General features: G+C 39.5%; 1 protein-coding gene across 1 annotated transcript; it reads right to left on the reverse strand.

Moving 5' to 3' along the window:
• Positions 1 to 1,820: 1,820 nt before the first annotated feature.
• LOC122128981 (receptor-type tyrosine-protein phosphatase eta-like) lies at positions 1,821 to 13,876 on the reverse strand (the record flags this gene model as incomplete). Its single annotated transcript, XM_042704026.1, has 7 exons — positions 1,821 to 2,003; positions 10,976 to 11,111; positions 11,701 to 11,861; positions 12,046 to 12,162; positions 13,139 to 13,273; positions 13,379 to 13,452; positions 13,777 to 13,876. Coding segments are annotated over 7 exons (843 nt in total), but the record flags the coding sequence as incomplete, so codon positions are not given.
• Between the last annotated feature and the right edge of the window lie 8,404 nt (positions 13,877 to 22,280).

Consider the following 22,280-nt stretch of genomic DNA (forward strand, 5'->3'; position numbering starts at 1 on the left):
AAACAGGTTTAAGAAAGCCATGGAAGGATTCAAGAGATTCCTCTTTTAAGTGAAATGGCAGGGGTTTTCACAACATCACTTGTCGCAGAATAAATAGAACCTTCAGGAAGCTATAGAGTCATCTTTGCATAGACTACCACTTCCAGGAATAAGCATGAGAAAATAATGAGAAATCCTTTAAAGAAATCAATTTTAGTGTTGAAATATCATTATTCAACATAAGTAAGAAGATGTTTGTTCACTTCAAACTAAAAATAGGCATATTCCTTTGATTCCTCTTCATTGTATAGCACACAGTGTTTATTTTTACGCAAATGCAAAAGTGTTTTTTACTTGGTCTTTTTTGTGTGTAACAGAGATAGTGCTGAAGAGTTCAAATTTTAGTTTTAGTTTTTGGTTAAAAAAGTCTCTGTTTTGTATTCTTGTTTGAGCTTCCTACACTTTTACAATATATATATATTTTTACTTTTACATGTTTATTTCCTAGTGCTATTACTGTATTGACAGGAGAAAAATAAAATTCAGAATTGATATAAGATTTTGTGCTTTGGACAGTCTGTGAGTGTGTGTGTGTGTGTGTGTGTGTGTGTGTGTTTCTTAGTGTGACATAACTTATTGCAATTTGATTAACATAATATGGGAATTGTGATTATTATTATTATAAATTTTTCGTTGCATATTGCACCTTTGGGGACCAATGGAGTCTTGACCTATTGCCAGTGACGTTAACACCAATCATCAGCCTTCAAATGTATTTGCGTCATAACAGACACATGAGTGGACACAGTGGATGCAGCCAAAAACTGCATCTCCTTCTCAAGCACATTAATCAACAAAAAACAATCTTCTGTTGTCACAATTTTATTTTCAAGATAGAATGTTCATCATCATTTAAATCATTTTTTTTAAATGTATGCACAGTGCGTACAGAATTACAGCTGCAGGCTGGTGGAGAAAAAAAAACAAGAAAATGACTTTGTACAGTCAGTGTTTGAGCTTTTTCTTCTTCTGGTCTCTGACATATCACCCCATTCAGTGCCTGTAGTCTATTGGCCTGTACCGTGTGGTGCTGGAGTGGGTACTCAAAGGAGAGCGCCTCCCTTAGAAAATAGACTGCAGACACTGAGTAGGGTGCTACAGGAACTAAGTCAAAGATCAAACTAAATCAACTAAACTAAGGAACTAAGTCAAGATCATTTTCTACAGTTTCATCACAGTTATTGATGTGATTTCAATACATTTGGAACAAAGAAGATCGAAAAATAGGGCAGGGGTTAAAAAATTTCCATTAAGTACAGTGAGTAAAAGTAGCCAAATTAGTTATGTTCCACTACTGATAACAAACATTTAAACACAGCAGAAATACAGTTAATAACATGTTAACTTATTTGGCCATGGGAAAAATATTGAAGAGAAGAAAACATATTTAAATTAATTGGAGTCTTGGGACTGAGTGGAGCAACAGCTCAAAAACAAACAGAACATATGACATCAAACTTATGACACAATTGTACCTTCTTCCGCTGCACCTCTGAGGGGAAAGAGGAGTGTACCTACAGTGAACCAGCTATTCATTATTAACAGACATCTTAAATTATCGTATAATTATTAACATGCAGGCACTAGAGGGTGGTAGGATATTCATAAAACTTTACATCTTGTGTAATGTAGACTTTAGACCCCAGTAGATGTATCCCTTTGAATTAAAGTGGAATACATTTAAATAGCAATGGATAACATAGCATGATGTCATTGAAAAATGGTCCCAACACAACAGTCTGAGTTTAATAAAACAAAGGGTACAACATGCCCCTCCAGTGGTCATTAAGTGCAAGTACATTAGTAGCATGAAGTGTATCAGCATAAAGGCAAATATACATCTCTCAAATGTCCATCTCGTAAATGTTCATTGCTCCTGTGTTTTGGTAGATCAGGTCCACATTGGTGCCCCTCCTTGACTTTATGACATTCAAAGCACATTGGTTCAGAAACACATACTGGTCCTGTGAACAAAACAATGTAAAATTTCAGATTTGTTTTTCAGGGCCCTCTCAAAAGAGTTGAACTAGTGCTTCTGTTCACTCCATCTGCACCACACGTTTAGCTGATGACATGATGCTGTACCCCCATCATGTTAACGTGTTTCCCAGAATGTCCTCAGCTAAGGTATACCTTCTCTAAGAAATACTTTCGAACTCTTAACCTTAACACACTTTTCATATAAAATAAACCTTCATCTAGGAATCATTTTAGATTGCAATTTAACATTTAAAAAACATGTCAAAAAGGTGGCAAATACCATTAAATTTAACTTGGCTAATTTTAGACATATAAGGCCGTACCTACCTACAGAGGCAGCCAAACTTTTTATGCATGCAATGATCTTTTCCCACATCTCGTACTGTTACACAAGCTGGTCACAAGCAAGTACAACAACTCTGAAATCAATAGAGACCCTCTACAAGCAGACCTTAAAAACTTTAGACCAGAAACCTATCAGCTATCACCGCTGCCATATAACAACAAAGTATAACTTATTCAAATTTGACAGTTTCTTACAGTTTTTGGATGCCTGTCTCATTTTTAAAATATTACATGGGCTGGCACCTCCACCATTAAATGAGTTTATAAAGCTGAAGGATGGCAATGGCTTGGTAACTAGGGCAGTCACCAGGGGAAACTGTGTTATACAGTATAGACACAGTACGTTTGGACAGACAGTCTTCTCAGTACGCGCCTCTAATTACTGGAATACCCTCCCTACTGATGTGAGGGAGTGCGGCAGTATTTCAGTGTTCAAAAACAAACTTAAGAATTGGATGAAAAATAACCAAACCTGCAACCATAATTAGGCCACTGCATTACTCACACCGTAACTTATTTTTATGTCAAACACCTTGTCTGTCTGGTTTTTACAATTTGTTATCTTAACTGCACTGTTTTGTCACACTGTTGTTTACCTTGTATGTCTGTCTGGTTTTTACAATTTGTTTTCTTAAAGTGGCATTATGCAGTAATTGTACATCAGGATTAGGGTTAAGATAAGCAGTTTTACCTTAAAATAACAGCTTAAAAAAAATTGGGCCGCTACAATTACTTTTAATATGGAGAATCGCCTCCGTGCCATTGCCATACCAGGGTTCGTAGGCATATTACTACTAAATGTAGGTTTGCCTGAAGCCGCCCGGTTTCTACTGTTTGCCGAACTAGTAAGTAGCTTATTTGCCGTCTTGCTTTGTCTTGTGTGTTGCACTTGCTTGATGTTTGACTGTGTTAGGACAGTTGTTGACTAACTAGTTTGTCATAATGTCAAAGTCAGCACATTTCAAGAGATTTTGTTAGTTTTAGCCGCTAGCATATCGTTAGCGATTAGCAATTGTTCCGTTATGCTACTTTAACTGCACTGTTTTGTCAAACTGTTGCTTATCTTTTTTTATTATTTCTTTTAATTTTATCATTTTTTATTATTATTTCTTTCTTTTATTTCCATATCTCTCTGTCATGCCCTGCCAGGGGCGTTTTTTCCTACAGGCGGTATAGGCGGTCGCCTAGGGCGCCACTCAGAGGGGGGGCGCAAAAAACTGCGCCCAGCAAAAAAAAAATGTTTTGCGCCCCCTTCTATATCTCCAACCAATATTTTGACATAAAAAAAAATATCTAACATTAGGGTAAAATGAGCCAAAAATCGAAAACGGAAGGGGTACATACGTCCTTGGTGTTGTCAGAACATGCTAGCACAGTGAGGCGTTTGGTTAGAGTGTGTGTGTGTTCAAGAAACTTTGAAGAACAAAATAATGAAGAGGCAAAAGCCATCCGGGGGGCAATTTAAGAAGAAAAGAAAGGAAGAAGAAGAGAAACGTGCCAAGGAGAAAGGTAAATCCTTAAATCCTGTTCTAGCCTAGAATGAATTCCAGATAAGAAAACATTCACGAATGCGTGAATTGCCCCCGGCACTTTAGTGGAGTTAAGAAGAAAAGATGTACCTTATCATTGAAAGTTTTCCTACTCCCTGTCACATAGTTCTTTAAGGATTTTACAGAGGCAGGTATATAAAAAATGTTACGTCCATTTATTCTACATTATACAAAAAAAGACATGATTAAAATAGGGGCGCACATATAAAGCCAATAGCCAGTGCAACAACACTACATATACCTTACTTGTTTCATAGCACACCCATTAAGGAAGCAACTTGTCAACAAGTGAGGAATACTGGTAAAAATCCAAGTGTTGTATTGACAACTTTAGCGAATGGATTGTATGTAATCTCGCTAGTTAGCTAACGCTAGCTAGCCAGTGACTTGTGACGTTCCTTGTTATTGCCATTCAGTCGAAACATCAGTTCAAGTTCAGCTGTACCGCAATTTGCGTAATTTAGCGTCATAAAAATTTGAGTAATCACATTTGGACAGCTTTAGTTTTGGTGGAGCGAGCTAACCAGTTTAATTAGACATGATTCAACTAATCAAGAGCTATGCATCTTGGAATAAAAAAATGTCAGGCTGTCCAAATACACCAAAATGCTTAATAACTACATAATAGCTACATTTAACAAATGATGATAATACATACTTTTGTTATATCATTGTGTGTCCATAAACAGCAGTTGAACAGGGGGCGTGGCCGGAGCGTAGTCCAGCACAGGCGTGACATTTTCTCAGTGATTTGTTCTTGAAATAATGTTTGTTCATCGTCGCGATCGTTGTTGTGTTTATGTGATAGAAATACAGTCTTACAGGGCAAAATAGCATTTGAAAGTTGCTATTCCGTTTTCGTGAGGGAATTGTTTTATTTTATTTGGGGGGGGGGGGGGGTGCCAGGAGTGAAGCTCGCCTAGAGCGCCAAATGTGCTAGGGCCCTGCCCTGCACAAGGGACAACGAAAGAAAACTAGCTAACCTAGCTAATTCCGGTGCATTTACATTTTTCTGGGAAATGTTTATCAATGTACACTGTCCCTTTTCAAATTAACGCAAAAATAATATTTTTTTTTTAAAGTAGAGCTAACAAATATTGTATTTATGTCTGGACATGTCCACTGTCTGAGATGTCAGACCAAGATATGTGTTGTATTACATTTTGTACTTCATTAAATAAAAAGAAAAACCATAGGCATATATTATGTAGCCCTTAATTTTTAATGCAGACTTGCATAGTATTTCTTGTTGATGTTCTTTCTAATGATGATCACTTGCACTCCATTCTGAGTCATGCCCATCATACTCATCTAATGCTTGCTCAAACATACAGTGCCCTCCACAATTATTGGCACCCCTAGTGAATATGAGCAAAACAGGCTATAAAAAAATATGTCTTTGCTGTTTATCCTCTTGGTCTTTCACTCAAAATATTCACAAAAATCTTACCTTTTCATTGAAGCAAAATTATTGAAAGAAAAAAAAACTGTTGACATTAAATAAATATTTTTCCCCAAAACATGTGTGCCACAATTATTGGCACCCCTAGAAAAATCTTATAATTAAAATCTAACTGAAGTATATTTCCAGTCATGTTTTACATTTTTAAGTTCACCTGTTTGATAAGGAACTCTTAAGAGGTCAACCATGACTTCCTGTTCCACTGGCGAACAAATATGAGGTGACACAGGCCAAATTCCATTAGTCATTCATCACTATGGGAAAGATCCAAGAACACAGTGGACAATGTGCGACGGAAAGTTGTGGAGCTGCACAAATCAAGAAATGGACACAAGTAAATCTCTAAAGAGTTGAAAATACCCATTTCCACTATCATGGAAATAATTAAGTAGTTTAAAGCGACAGGAGATGTTAAGAATCAGCCTGGAAGAGGACCTATCTGTAAATTGACCCCACGCACCATGAGGAGGATGGTTCGACTGGCAAAAGAATCTCCAAGGATCACAGCTGGAGAATTGCAGAGGTAAATTGAGTCTTGGGTTCAGAAAGTCTCCAGAACTACCATCAGACGCCACCTCCATCACCACAAATTGTTTTGGAGGGTTGCCAGAAAAAAGCCTCTGCTGTCAATCAACAACAAACTAAAGCGCCTACAGTTTGCCAAATGTAAGTCAGACTTTCAATGGGACCGAGTTATATGGTCAGATGAGACCAAAATAAAGCTTTTTGGCAACAAACATCAAAGGTGGGTTTGGCGTAGACAGAAAGATAGCCATACAGAAGAGACCCCCATACCCAATGTGAAGTATGGTGGCGGATCTTTGATGTTGTGGGGCTGTTTTTCTTCCAAAGGCCCTCGACATCTTGTTAGGAGACATGGTATCATGGACTCCATCAAATACCAGCAGATATTAAATGAAAACCTAACAGCCCCCTCTAGGAAGCTTAAAATGGGCCGTGGTTGGACCTTCCAGCAGGACAATGATCCGAAGCACACCTCAAAATCAACACAAAAATTGTTCACCGACCACGGAATAAAGGTTTTGCCATGGCCATCACAGTCCCCCGACCTAAACCCCATAGAAAATCTGTCGGAAGAGCTGAAGCCGAGTATACAAGCGTTGACCTAAGAATCTGAAGGATCTGGAGAGATACTGTATGTAGGAATGGTCTCAGATCCCGTGCCATGTGTTCACCAACCTCATCACACATTATAGGAGAAGACTCAGAGCTATTATCTTGGCAAAGGGAGGCTGCACAAAACATTAAATTAAGGGGTGCCAATAATTGTGGCACACATGTTTTGGGGAAAAATATTTATTTAATGTCAACAGTTTTTTTTTCTTTCAATAGTTTTACTTCAATGAAAAGGTAAGATTTGTGTGAATATTTTGAGTGAAAGACCAAGAGGATAAACAGCAAAGACAGATTTTTTTATAGCCTGTTTTGCTCATATTCACTAGGGGTGCCAATAATTGTGGAGGGCACTGTATGTGGAAGACAATAATCTCTAATCTAATTTCAGAAACATGTTCAGCCTCTTAAGGTATACCTAGGGAGGTTTCTCTGAGGGGAACTCTTAATACTCCAGTAGCAGGCCATAGGTTGAGTATGAAGTATGAGCGGCATGACTTTTCTCAACGGTTTCTGGCTAATTTGACTGTAACGGTGCGGCTGCCCGTTACTGCTAGGGTACTACATTCCGTGGCCAAAACATACACAGTTGACAGCGCTGGGTACATGGACACTGTTTATTGGCACACAAACAACAATCATACTTAACCACGATCAGTAGGCCTACCTCATATTGGACATACATCCACCAAAACATACTGGGACTGAAAGCGTGTGGCTTGCAAGCAGATGCGACAGAGGAACAACCAGATCAGAAAGTCGGGAATGACCTTTGAACGTTGGGCGCATCCACGTCAGACGTGCACAGGCCAAGTTGGTGTGATGAGAGGGGGTGTGACAACTTGTAACTGATTTAGAGTGCTGTGTAGTATAATAGTATTGTATGTGTGTAAACCCGTCTGTAGTTATATAGGGAAACGTAGGGATTGAATAATGAGTTGGAATATTTCATGCATGAATTATGAAAAAAATGATCTAGATTTTTTTGGTATTGATTTTATTACTCAAAATGAACCTAAACTTGAAATTCATTTTGAATTTTTAAAAAATATGGTTTTATTAAAAATATATTTTACTGTCCACATACGTGGACACCATGCAACAAAGGGATGGTAACGAATACTTACCCAAGGTTAAAAATCATTATTTTCACGTAATTTAGTAATTATTTATGTTGATATGTTTGTTGTATGATTGTTTCTTTCATTTGAACAATGCAAATAAAAAAAAATACCAGGTTTTATAATCAGATTTAATGTCATCCGATTCCTCTGATGCATGACGTCCACATATGTGGACGGTATCCGATTCCTCTAATGCATGCGTCCACGTATGTGGACAGTTGGTTTTTAGGGTGTACAAACTATATTTTACATCGAATTTCATTTTTTTAAACACAGATTTGTTCAACACACTTTCCCTTACATACTAATATTTTTTTTGCCTGATTTTTCCTTCTTGGGTAGAAGGTTTTAAAAGATATGCCTGGAGTATTCAGCACATGCCCAGCACCGTCAGCCATTTTGTCTTAATGATGTCATTACACAGTTAACATTCCAAATACAAGATGATACATATTGTTATTATATTGCTCTGAGTCTACTGACTCTGCCCCTATGTGGTTTGGAGAATATTACTATGATAATCCAGAATAAAATGGAGTTTAATTAACTGTCCACGCATGTGGACCCCATGCACGAAAGGGTTAATTGATTTGCGATGTGTAATGGTTCAGGCCGGGGTAAACGAATACCGGCGCAGAACTAGTGTTCGGGAGCGACGAGTTAGGGGAACAACTTCCAACCCCTCCAGAGGAACTATGTGCATTGTTTAGTTTGGAGTGCTACACCTGGTTATGTAACTCAGGATAATTGAGAGTTTACTTTTACCTTGTTGAAGCTGAATTGTTTAGGGAATTATTTATTGATTGAGTTCTATGGTTTTGGAGTTTTTGTTCGTTTTTCTTTTCTCCATTCTGGCGTGTGTGCCTGCTGCAACCGGCATTAAAACCTTTGCCATCACCAACAACCATCTGAGACACTGCCTCCATTTCTGTTTACCTTGCCGCGAGGCCGGCCATCCTACATTTGGTGTCAGAAGTAACTGGAGCCTCAACCGGGGGCAGTGTCAAAGATGCCATCGAGACCCAAACCAACGAAAGACGGCGATGCCCGTCCCCAGCCGGGGGAGCATGTGGGCACCAGCTCGAAGCCAGTGGACGGAGGTGAGGCCACAGCATCCACGAACCCAGCAGAAGGGTGTCAGCAAATTCAACGCCAGATGGGCGGAAGGGTTCCTGCCTGCCCAGCTAGGTGCGATGTGCCTTGTCCTTCCCGTGAACGACAGACGTCGTCTGTAGGAGAGGGGGGAAATGTAACGGTGCGGCTGCCCGTTACCACAGCGGTAATGCATTCCACGGTGAAAACAAACACACTAGACAACACAGCTACGAGCACACAGTTTATTTACACACGAACACAACACGCAGATTTCCCCGCGATTAGGACGGCATCCGTGAAGACACGCACCGCAGACATACGGTGATTGAAGAGCAGTCCCTTCGGCGCGTGGCAGGCGTTGTACGGGGCTGGACAGTAACGGAGTGCGTTCTCTGCAGTGGATCATTGACTTCCTTAGGCAGGACACAAAGGGACGACCCGATCGGAAGTCAGGAAGGACCTTTCAACTCTAGGGCCGTCAGACGTGCCCACGCCAAGGGAGTGGGATAAGAGGGGTGTGTGTAATGTGTGATAACTATTGCGGTAAATAGTGTGCTATGTATTTATATAATATGATTGTCTATGGGGTAACCCGGCTATGTATGTGATTGAGAGTAAGTCGGAATATGGATATGGTTTAGTAATTGATTTCCGTGATATGTGCAATGGTTCAGGCCGGCTAAATAAAATGCCAGCGCAGAACAGGTGTCGAGAGATGATTCTGAGGGGAAACAACTTCCCACCCCTTTTTGACGTCGAAGGTAACTGGTTTAGTTTGGAGAGCGACCAAGTGCTAAAGTTGACTCACGATTGTTGAAAGTTACTATGCAGGTTTGGAGCTGAATTGTTAGGGACCTATTTATTTGTTAAGAATTATTGTGTGGAGTTTTTGTTTCTTTTGTTTTTCTCCATTCTGGCGTGTTTGCCTATACTACCGGACATTGGTCATTGGTCTACAAACCATCCGAGACACTGCCTCCACTTCTTTTCCATCGCCGCGAGGCCGTCCCGGCTACATTGACCCTGAGGAACAAAACTAGGGTGCTGTCGTTTACTGTAACCCGAGCGAGTAGCGTAGCGATTAGCAATTGTTCCGTTATGCTACTTTAACTGCACTGTTTTGTCAAACTGTTGCTTATCTTTTTTTATTATTATTATTTCTTTTAATTATATAATTTTTTATTATTATTTCTTTCTTTTATTTCCATATCTCTCTGTCAAAAGGGCGTGGCAAAATCTTGATGTTCGCTCGGGTTACAGTAAATGACAGCACCCTAGTTTTGTTCCTCAGGGTCAAATTAGCCAGAAACCGTTGAGAAAAGTCGTGCCGCTCATACTTCATACTCAACCTATGGCCTGCTACTGGAGTATAAGAGATGGTTTGGGAAACATGTATAGAATAGAAAACAACTTTAGTAAGGTATACTTTTCAAGTCTTTGTGACACATTGACACTGTTATTGAGAAATGCACCCTTGCAGATCAGATTGAAACACTCCCTTTTCAACAGGATTCCCTTTCACTTAAACTCAGTATTTTACTTCACAGTGCTGTCTTTTGTTGTGTTACAGAGCAATAGTGTAAGTCCCCATACATCCACCTTCTCATCTGTCAGTACTACTGTATATGTAATATTGATTCCTATAGGTGGAACTATCTATGCATTCAATAAATAAAAAAACATTGGTATAAAAGGACATTCATTTTTGTATCCCTTGCAAAAACAAGTCTATTAGTAACTTCTAGCTTACAGCTGTTCTTATTTGGGAACTTTTATTTTGACATGCATAGTATTTCCTGTTAATGTTCATTCGAATAATATTCACCTGAGCTGCAATGTGACACATGCTCATCATAATCATCTCACGCATGCTCAAACCCATGTGCACGACAATAATCAATTCCAGAAACATGGATTCAGCCTCTTAAGGTATACGAAAGAAAGTGACTCTTAAGGAAACTTTTAAGAGATGGGACGAGATCGGAATGTCTGAAATACCTGTAAGTAATTATTTGGGGGTACAAGGGACTCATATGTTAGCATTGCATAACCATTCTGTATTTTGCATCTCGTTAACATCCTAGCTGGCAGCTGACTTGGTAACAGATCTGGGGCAGCTATATCCCACTGTCAGTACTGTAATGTCCAATTGCATAGAAGGTGTGCTGCCAAGTCTTTCGAGTACATATCTGCGTCAGGTAAGTCCTACTGCCTGTGTTGTTTGTGATTGGCTTGGGCTCTCTAACCTCTGTCTGGACCATGAGTGGCCGGTGCATACGCATGTCATAGGTGATGCCAAACACATCCGCTATGCTTTCACGCTCGATCTCGAAGATGATGCGATCAATGGCGATGAAGGCTCCTGTGCGACCCACTCCAGCACTGAGGAATTGGCAGAAAAAGAAAACACAGTTTCAATTCATAAATGTCAACTGTAATGCTAGGGAAGTTAAATGGTAGCACTAGATCAGGTATTGCATTGACAATACTTTTTTGCAGATATTTACAAAGCAAAACATATTTCCTATCTTTGATTATGTATGTATGTATAATTAAAGGACATCAGAGCCCATTCATTCTGACCTTATCTATGGCTAAGAAAAAGGCCCTGAAATAGTATTATTAATAACTGTAAGTATAACTTAATTGTAAGATTATGTAATACAATTACACAATTACGTTGTTTCAAAATCTGTAGTATTAGCAGGTCTTACTGTGAACACCCCAAGTAATCACCGAAAACATTGAAAGAAGGAAGGTGGGGGAGTATAATGTGTGAAAAAATCCAACAGCAAATTGCTAGTGTCAAAACCTTGAGCCATGAATAACAGACACATGGGGAATAGATACAGGAACATTGGTTGTACATTCCAGACCCTCCTCTGAAAAGCTGTGATTTAGAATTAAGAATGTAGTAGTCCTGAGTTACAGTACACATGCTGTCTGAGTCATGAGTGTCTATGCGACCCACCTGCAGTGCACCACGGTGGGGGAGTGAAGGGAGTACTGGTCCATGTGCTCCCTCACGAGGTCGCGGAAGTTAATCAGGAGCTCAGTGCTCTCAGGGACGCCGTGATCAGGCCAGGCTGTGAAGTGGAACTGGCGCACAGAACGGGTTTCTGCGGTCTTCACCTGGAATCAGATGCATTGTGCATGAAACAGGTCTCGTTTCTTCACATTACCATTTTGATTGAGCCTTTGAATACGGGTGTGATGGATAGACTTTATGCTTAAAGTTTTGTCTGTATGTTTCATATAGTTTTCATGACTTTTACTTCATCTCAATCTAAATCTGCATGCATTAGGTGGAACTCACATTTTTGACCGCAAAGTCTCTCAGGGCCCAGTCATCAAGAGTGATTTCAGAAGTTGTCTTGATGATGAAGTTGTTGTAGTGCTTACTCTCAGCCGGCCAGTACTGTTCACATTGCACCTAGAGAGGAGAGTGGGCTAACTCTGTTACAGTTTACACAATGTAAATGACCAGTTCATCGTAGTTATGTTGTTTAAAAATGTGATTGTCAGTCATTTATTGTTATGTAACACTATGGCACATGTGTTTCTGGTCTGTGTGTGTGTGAGAAGGTGAAATCCCCCTCCCTCCCCCCCCCCTTCTCACTGTGACTCACGAGGAGTTTGGCCCTGGTGTGTGGTGGACTCCCCCGCCGCAATGGTTGGGTCCGGTCTCCCCCATGAGAGTGGCTGGACCCGTGACACCAAATTGGTTCAATTAAACCCAACTGGCTGCCCTATTTAAAGGGTGCCTTATGTTCATGAGAGGAGACTTTTTTTGAGATGGCATTGGGAAAACTTTGGAAACAGGCATGAGAGGCTGAAAACACTTACCTGCTGTGAGGCTAAGTGGAATGGGTATCTAGCTGTGTGGATACTGTTATGTGCTTTGTGAATATGTTCCTTGTGAACCTGTGCTCTGTGAATATGTTCCTTGTGAACCTGTGTAGTGAATATGTTCCTAGTGAATTTGTGATTAGTGAATCTGTGAATAATTAATCTGTACCTAGCATGCTCAAGAATATGCCTAGTTCTTCTTAGTGTCTGCAGCACTTTAAGTGCGGCCGTCTTTGTGTTTTTGAATATATGTTTGTTTACTGTATTTACATGTTTTGGGGTTGATACCAAAGAATCCCCCATGTAAATAAATAAGAATATATTTTTATATGAAAGCCACCATCTCATGCACCCATCCCAACTACATCACTCAGTCCAGTCGCCACCTCCCAAAATAACGTGGGGTGACCACCTGGTGCCTCACAGTGTGTATGTGTGTATTTTTCAGGTTCTGCCCCCGCCATTGCTCAGAGTCTATTTTGTTGTATGTGTGTGCTGCATGTGTGTTTTGTGTCTGTTTATTCATGTGTTTTTGCAGTGTGTTTTTTTTTTTAACTCACTCGTCTCTGCTCGTTGCACCTGGTCAGCATCACTATAGTGCTGATGTTCTTCTCCCAGATCATCCTCCAGAAGTCATTCACCGTGGAAGGCAGAGGACCCTGGCTCGCGATGAACTCCTTCCTGGAGTTCGCCCCCTGCAAAGCCACACCACAGAGCTCTCAATTTCACATCAACTTCACTACCAACTATTGACATAGGCAAGGACATAAAGGAAGAACCAAATACGGTTCCAGAGTCACCGGAATGTAGTTTGCATTGACGTAGTCATCAAACTGGCTGCCAAGGATGGATAGCTTCACCCTGGATGGTTCATCTGCATGGTAAGAATAGATAGCATTAAAATATCATCAGATAAGGAAACAGCACCAGCCTGTAATGTAATGTGCAGACTGTATAATTCATATCATCAGGATTGTAGTGTTTGCCTTTTAAGGCAAATTATCATCATAACACTGATTTAAATAAATCCTAGTAGCCACAAGAATTTAAATAATATTGTTGTTATTTGAAAAACAAGTTTAAAAAAGCTTTGATTAGTTAAGAGAGTGAAAGTAGAACAGCCTGAAGATTCAGCAGGAAAGTGCTAGATGATATTTTTCTATCCTGTTAGAGCACAACTTTCCAAATGTTCACTTACATGGCAGTACATTGCTGTACCGGTTCTTTGATTTGTTCTCCAATGCACTGGCAGTGGCTGTAGACTGGGCCGTACCAACTGGCTTCAGATCCTTTTCAGAAGAGGAGAAAAAGCTCCTTATTATTTCAGTTCCCTCAGAAGAAACTTAATAGAAGAAAGAAACCATTTGCTTTGAAATCAGAATCGTTCTGAAAGTTCACGTTTTATTTTGGTCAGTGCTCCACAGAGGACTGTTGAAACTTTGATGTTAGTTTGACTTTACCCCAAACTCCTCTGCAAAGCCACATTTGGTGTTGGCAGATTGCTTCTTGTAGTGTGCGTCAAACTCCTCAACCCGCACAGGCACACTACTGTTTAACAAGACAGATAGAAATGCTCATTATGTGTCTTATGATATTGTGTGTATAGTTGTATATCTGTGTTGTGACATCATGTGTTTTGAAAGCATATATAGACTCACGTTTTTGCTCTGTAACAAACCAAAAGACAGTACAAGAATGAGTGTTATCTCTTCATCAGCTTAACAGAAGGCTTTCTTGAAAATGTTGCCAATTATCTATCAACTGTGGAAATTTAACAATCACCTGATGGCATTAATTGGAATGTCAGAAGCAGGTCTTCTAGAAGCTTTCCTGAAAGAAATGGAAAAAATTGAAAATGAACAAGAAAGCTCCTTTATCAGAATCCTTCACCTGCTCCAGAAGGTTGAGCAGATGGTAGGATTATCAGAAGCGTAGGTGTAGGACTACTCACCTCTTCAAGAAGATGAAGACGGCTAAAGCAATGCATAGACAGACGGTCAAGATCCCACAGGTGGCCCCAACAGCCATGGTGATGACCACTGGGGGCAAAGGTCATTGTTAGGCAGACTATACATCATACACAGAGACTAAAGACAAATAGAATGCCTGAAAAGAGGATAGGACATACGTGGGTCTTGTTTAAGATATACAGTCTTGTAAAATCCAGATATGGAGCAAATGGAGTCATTAATGTCCACATGTTCATTTTTCATCTGCAGGGCAGTACAGGTGACAATTGCAAAACTAACAAGAAAGAAGGGACAAATGAAATTAGAAGAAAGAGTCAGAGAAAGATGGACAACAGATAGATTAAGACAGAATAATGATAAATAAGAAAGGAACAGGATCTCTACTATCATCATTGCTAATTCCATCTATCACTTGCTCAGCCACTTCAGTACCTGTATGTTTTAGTAGGGGTCAGAGGGCCATTTCTGTATGCTCCTCGCAAAGTGCTGTCTTCTCCCACAACGATAGAGATCTTGTCCATTTTAATTTCATTTTTCTTTAAAATGGCAAGGTAGTGTAAATCCTGATTTTTCTGCCAATCATCATAAGAGTTAACTAAATCTTCTTTCTTGAAAGCAGGGTTTTCACCTGTACAAAAGAGGCAGAAAGCAAATATTTATACTGGCACCTTGCCTGAACTTATAATATTAATATAAACATGTCATGGGAGTTAATATGCCTTATCAAAAGTTACCATTACAGTTGGTGCCCAGTCAGGAAAGCTCTCAAAATTGTTGAGGTTTACTTACAATTACAGGTAAAAGTAACATACCACTGTTATGTCTTTGGACATCAGCTGTCATGATGAACTAAACCATGACCTCTTTAAATCAAAGTTATGTCTGTCTTATGATTAGTGTTCAAGTGTGTTAATAGCACAGGCATCACATGCTGTAGGCTGAGAAAACAAACACATACTCTGTGACACCAGGACACCGTATTCCAGAATAGGTCCATTTGAAGAATCCAGGAAAATGGGGTCAAGAATCAGCTCAACTTCATTGTGGGAAAGTGGGCGAACTTCTACCTTTTCCTTGTCAAACACAACAGGTGGTTCTAGGGAAGGGGAGAGGTGTATACAGTCATTACTTAGATTATCATGATTTCTAATGCACTTATTAGCCCTTTAATATATTATTTTCCTTCATAACTCACTACTTCCACCAGTCAACAGTTTAACCAAAAACAGGCCTAACTCTCTTGTCCAACACTGAGTGGCATCATCCACATACAAATAAGTAATTACTGATTGAGTTAATATAAAACATGCATTCTACCTGTGACTCCTGTTTTGCAAGTCGTGGTGATCATGCCCCATTTCCCACATCCAACTGTCCAAATAGTCAGACTGTATTCTGTGCTGTATGTAAGATTACTCTCTATGCGGTAGACACATTTTTCATTGCAAGTTTCCTCTTCTCCAAGATGGACATGGACATCAGCATTGGTCTTGGCTTCGATTTTGAATCCAGAGTTGTGTCCTTTAGGGTTTTCCCACTCCAATTCAAGTACAGGTACACGTGTATGGTTTTTACCAACACATTTAAGTTGGTCCTCTGTGAGTCCACTAGTATCTTTGAACAGATAAAAAAAGTATACCAGTATATAAAAGGAATTCACGTTAATCACAATTTAGCATAAACCATATTTGCTAATCCATGTTACACTACACATTCTGCGGTGTGTTTGAAGTACTCCCACATGGTACCCTTCGTGTGCCAGCTTTATCAATCATATTGCAAACCCAGAAAACTACTTTGTCCAGAACACACACATACATCTCTAACCAGCTATCACCCCAGTTCTGCTGTGGAACTGGAAAGTGAATAACTGATTCATACAACCGCATGTGTATTGGGTGTCTCTTGTGACACCTCCTTAGACTAAGAACCTTTCGGTCAAGCCTTGAGAGAAATTTTAGCTCACCAGTGCATGCAGAATTTTTCACCGGTGATCCATCAGTGCCATCAGAAGTAAATGTGGTGACAGTGATGTTGTAACGGGCTCCTGGTATCAGCTGTTTGAACTCCAATTTTGAGTCATTTGTAACGTTGGTGAGGTTAATATTGTCAAGTTCGTTTGTCAAGTTCACTCGATAGTAGTATCCATCTTTAGAGTCAGGTGGAGGAGCCCATTTCCATCTTATGTGTGTTTCGTTTACCATATCAACTTCTAGAGATTTAACACTCTCTGGTCCTGCATGAAGACGGAAAAAGTATGACTTAAGTGAAAGGAAATACAAAACATCCACTCAGAACTATGCTGAAGGTCAGTTAGCCTAACATAGCTGAATGAACCACATCCTCTAACAGAGACATGAAAGGCAGAGGTATGTGGATTGAATCCTAAGTGGAACATACAGTTTCAGACTCTCTAAAAGAAGGGATGAGTGACAGAGGTCTTACTGGTATAACTGAAGATTGACACTTTCTCTCCTTCAACAGCATCTGCAGTTTGAACGTAAACGCTAAATGAACAGTTGGTTCCTGGAGTGAGATTAGTTATAATGATATTCTCATCTGTAGTATTGGAGAATTGAGATGGGCATCCTGAGGTCTGGACTTGATACTTGTAGGTCTCCTTGTATTCATTTGGTTTGTCCCACTCTAGCTTCATTGATGTGGTGTTTAAAGGCTCAGCCCTCAAATTACTGATGGGGTGTGGCTCTACAAACAGAAGAAGCATTCTGTAAAATCTCATATTCTACTGTAAAGTGTGATGATGGTATAAGCAGAGTAAGATCATCATGAAATCTGTTATAGTATAAACTTTGTTTACATAAAAATGAAGGAGCTGTTTTCAAAAAGCCTTTATCAACGACGTTATATGGGTCTAGTGTATATTAGTCCTAACAACATACATGTGTCAATACTTCTCAGTGGTAAATCAAATGTGCGATAACTGAGCAGGTTTGGGAAAATGGGATCCCAGAATTTGACACTGACTCATAATTTCTTCAGCTAACACTTTAGACTTTTTTTTAGAGGCATTATATGATTGATGAAAAACAAAAACATTTCTCATTGAGATCTGACAAACACCCTGACTCACTGTACTTACTTGTGGTGATATTTTCACTGCAAACAGATTCACTCTGGAGGCCAAGTGGTCCAGTTGTTCTCACACAGATGACATGTGGTGTTCCTGATGTAAGGTTTGTCAGGGTCTGGTTTAAGGCTTTGGTACTATAGTCTGGAGTCCCTGATGAACTACTGATGTTCACTGTGTAGTTAAAATCATCTGAGTTGTCCATGAAGAGGGCTGGAGTCCACTCAATAAAAATTGAGTTTGTAGTCAAATTCTTCATGGTGATATCCCCTGGAGGATTGGGATCTGAAAAAAAAGTTATTGGCGTGATCAAATCTCCTTCTACTATGTAAAAACAACTTCTTCACCAATAAAACTAAAGTATTTTTATACTCACAGGTAGCAGTTGTATTCATTTCAGATTCTTCACTAAAGGGCCCACTCTTTGTTGTGACAGTGGCTGTGTATATCTTCCCAGCTGACAAGTTTTTAAATTCATAGGAGTTGATACTTGAATTCAGCAAAGGGCTCCTGGTGATGTTACTGTTGCTGTTAAGGAGAACCTCAAACGACTCCACATTTCCAATAGGATGACTCCAATTCACTGTGATGGAGTTGTTGGTGTTGTCTGAGATGACCGGTTGCACAGTTTCTGGCCCTAGGTGACAGGAAATACAAAACATCCAAACAGAATTTACTCTGGAGGTCAGTAAGCCATACATAACTGAATGAACCACATCCTCTAACAGAGACAAGAAAGGCAGAGGAATGTGGATCGAATTCTAAGTGGAACATACAGTTTCAGACTCTCTAAAGGAAGGGATGAGAGACAGAAGTCTTACTGGTATAACTGAAGATTGACACTTTCTCTCCTTCTACAGCATCTGCAGTTTGGACGTAAATGCTAAATGAACAGTTGGTTCCTGGAGGGAGATTAGTTATGGTGATATTCTCATCTGTTGTTGTATTGGAGAATTGAGATGTGCATCCTGAGGTCTGGACTCGATACTTGTAAGTGTCCTTGTATTCATCTGGTTTGTCCCACTTAAGCTTCATTGCTGTGGTGTTTAAAGGCTCAGCCCTCAAACTACTGATGGGGTGTGGCTCTACAAACAAAAGAAGCATTCTGTAAAATCTCATATTCTACTATAAAGTGTGATGATGGTCTAAGCAGACTAATATCATCATGAAATCTGTTATAGTATATACCTCATTTACATTAAAATGAAGGAGTGTTTTCAAAAAGCCTCTATCAACGACTTGATCTGGGTCTAGCGTATATTAATATTAACAACATACATGTGTCGAAACTTCTCAGTGGTAAACAAATAGGGAAAATGGGATCCCAGAATTTGACACTGACTTACAGTATAATTTCTTCAGCTAATACTTTAGACCTTTTTAGAGGTATTATATGATCGATAAACAACAAAAACATTTGTCATTGAGATCTGACAAACACCATGACTCTCTGTACTTACTTCTAGTGATATGTTCACTGCAAACAGATTCACTCTGAAGGCCAAGTGGTCCAGTTGTTCTCACACAGATGACATGTGGTGTTCCTGATGTAAGGTTTGTCAGGGTCTGGTTTAAGGCTTTGGTACTATAGTCTGTAGTCCCTGATGAACTACTGATGTTCACTGAGTAGTTAAAATCACCAGAGCCCTCCATCAAGAGGGCTGGAGTCCACGCAATAAAAATGGAGTTTGTTGTCGTATCCTTGATGTTGATATTCCCTGGAAGGTTGGGATCTGAGAAGAGCAAGTTTTTCAGACCATTTAATGAAGCCCTTTATCACCCAGCAAGTCAGCAAAAGCACTACGGTAGATTCTCCCAACTTCTCACTTCTTGATTCCTCATTTGAAAAATAAGATAAATTGGGTCAGGAATAGGGTTGGGTACCGAGAACCGGTACCAATATGGAACCGGTTCCAATACAACCGGTACCTACCCGGACCGAAATGCAACGCAGATTTCGGTGCTTCATTTCGGTGCCTGAGCCAATTGAAAACGGTTGCTAGGCAGATTCCGCGGGGCACATGTAAAACTGCCCCAGCTCCCAATGTAAACTTTGTCCTGTGTCGCTCACGCTCATTGGTGTTTTCATAGCAACAGTCTTATGACAGTAAAGAGCATGCAGCATTTCACAGAGCAAGCACAAACAGAACTAGCCATCAACCTTTTAACAGAGAAAATACCGAAAGGTAAACGGTCAAAAGTGTGGCTGTATTTCGCACCAAAATATTCAAACATCGCGACGTGCAGCAAATGCAACAAAACAATTGCGTGAAAAGAGTGGAGAGAAGGCAAAGAGTCAACGGCAGATCAGCAACCGAAGACTGAAAAATAAACGGAGATGACAGCTATACTTAACCTACGGTAGTCTCTTAAAGGGGCAGTACACATTTTCTCGTACTCAGTGTGTTCAAGTAACAAGATTAACTATAAACAAGATAGAAAAGATAGGTATAAACAAATCATAAAATGGTGAAATTTCATGAAATAAATGCAAACAAAATAATACTTTTTTGACTCCAAAGGCAAATATGCTCATATTTTTGCAAAAGAAGTTTGAAGCTGTTTTTTGTATTTATTTATATTTATTTAAGTATACTATAAACTGTTGTTTACAGTTAATATAATGTTCATAGTTTGAAGTTAAAAAGTTTGAAGCCAAGTGTTTTGTATGTATTTATATTTATAATATACTTTAAACAGTTAATATATTGTTCAATTTGAAGAAAAAAAATTGAATTGAACAAAAGAATTGCTGAAGTATTGAAGCTGTAGTGTGTGTACAGAGTGTGTGTGTGTGTTTTGTATTTATTTGTATTTATTTAAGTATAGTCTAAACTTTTGTTAACAGTTCATATATTATTTAAGTTTTAAGTTAAAAGGTGTTTTGTATTTATTTATATATATAATCTACTTTAAACAGTTCATATATTTGGCAATAAAGCCTTTCTTAAATGTCGTCAATCGTAAAACATTTTTTTATTTTTTTATAAAAGTATCGGTTCCGGCACCGTTTAGGCACCGGTATCGTTTTAAAAGTATCGGTTATGTACCGGTATCGGATAAAAACCAAACGATACCCATCCCTAGTCAGGAATGGCACCATATTATTGTTTTAATTTTGACTGATTTATAACATTTCATGAATCCACATACGAAAAGCATATTATCAGATTGTTTGCTCTTGAGGTGTATTCGTATAAAACATCTGTTAATTATTACAGTGTGTAGACCTAAGAGAAAAATAGATGTATAGAGATTGACAAATGTTATTATTGCACTGCACAAAAAAATCTCTCCAGTTAATACTTACAAGTTGCTTTAATAAGCTTGGTAGATTGCTCACTAAAATTATTTCTCACAAAATGATCTTTATATTGAGAGTGAGCTTTCTGATACTCACAAGTTGCAGTGGTAGTGACTTCAGATTCTTCACCAAAGGGGCCACTCTTTGTTGTGACAGTGGCTGTGTATATCTTCCCAGCTGACAGGTCTTTAAACTCATAGAAGTTGATACTTGAATCCAGCGGAGGGCTCCTGGTGATGTTACTGTTGCTGTTCAGGAGAACCTCAAACGACTCCACATTTCCATTAGGACAACTCCAACTCACTGTGATGGAGTTGTTGGTGTTGTCTGAGATGACCGGCTGCACAGTCTCTGGCCCTAGGTGACAGAAATATCCAGACAGAATTACATTGAAGAAGGAGCAACCTAAGGCATTAGGCAACTAACTAGACAAACTGATGAATCCAGGCTGTAACACATGGTGTAAACCGTGCTGATGCATTTCAGCAGAGGCTGTCATGGTCAAGGGTGGGTATGGCAGTTTCTACTATAAGGAGCCCCTGCCTCCCTACGCTCAAGTTGAGAGCAACCAAATCTGCTATCTAGAGCTCAGTCATGATCTGTGTTTAGCTTTTTGACTTCATTATGTTCTTGAACGACTTCTTTTTTCTTTCTGTTGACTCCTTAGATTGCCAGTGGAGCATTCCTCTGCATTGCATCTGTTTCTAAGTTCAGTCTTTGCCTGGACCAAGTCTGTGCTGTTAAGGGATTGTTGGAGTAAACTGACTGATTTTTATATCATGGTCTATGGTCTGTCTGTACATGTGCTCCCTAAAACTGTATGGCAACAGCATCATGATTTTAGCAGCTTTAGTCCTTGAAGTGAATAGTCACTGAATTTGGTTACACAAACTACAATTTTGAGATTTCAGGGTTGGCAACACTACATGGGTTGTGTCCTAAGATTGACAAAAGTTTTCATAATTTAGATTAGAGTGTAGAGTAAAAATGTAGTTAGACAAATCTTACTGGTATAATGGGAGATATTGAGTTCCTCTCCCCTTGTGCCGTTCATAACCTCAACATAGATGCTGAATGTGCAGCTGGTTCCTGGAGGCAGGCTGGATATGATGATCTTCTCCTCGCTTGTTGAGGCATCACGGCTTGGAGATGTGCATCCAGAGATCTGGACTTGGTAACGGTAAGTACTCTGGTAGTCCTCTGGTTGGTCCCACTTTAGCTCTATTGCTGTGGTGTTTAGAGTCTCAGCAGTCAAATTCCTGATGGGATGTGGCTCTGTAACCAGAAGAGGCATCACATACATCTGAGATGTGACTAAAAGAATAAAACTATAAACATAT

Source organism: Clupea harengus, unplaced genomic scaffold, assembly GCF_900700415.2.
Source record: "Clupea harengus unplaced genomic scaffold, Ch_v2.0.2, whole genome shotgun sequence".
NCBI lineage: Eukaryota > Metazoa > Chordata > Actinopteri > Clupeiformes > Clupeidae > Clupea > Clupea harengus.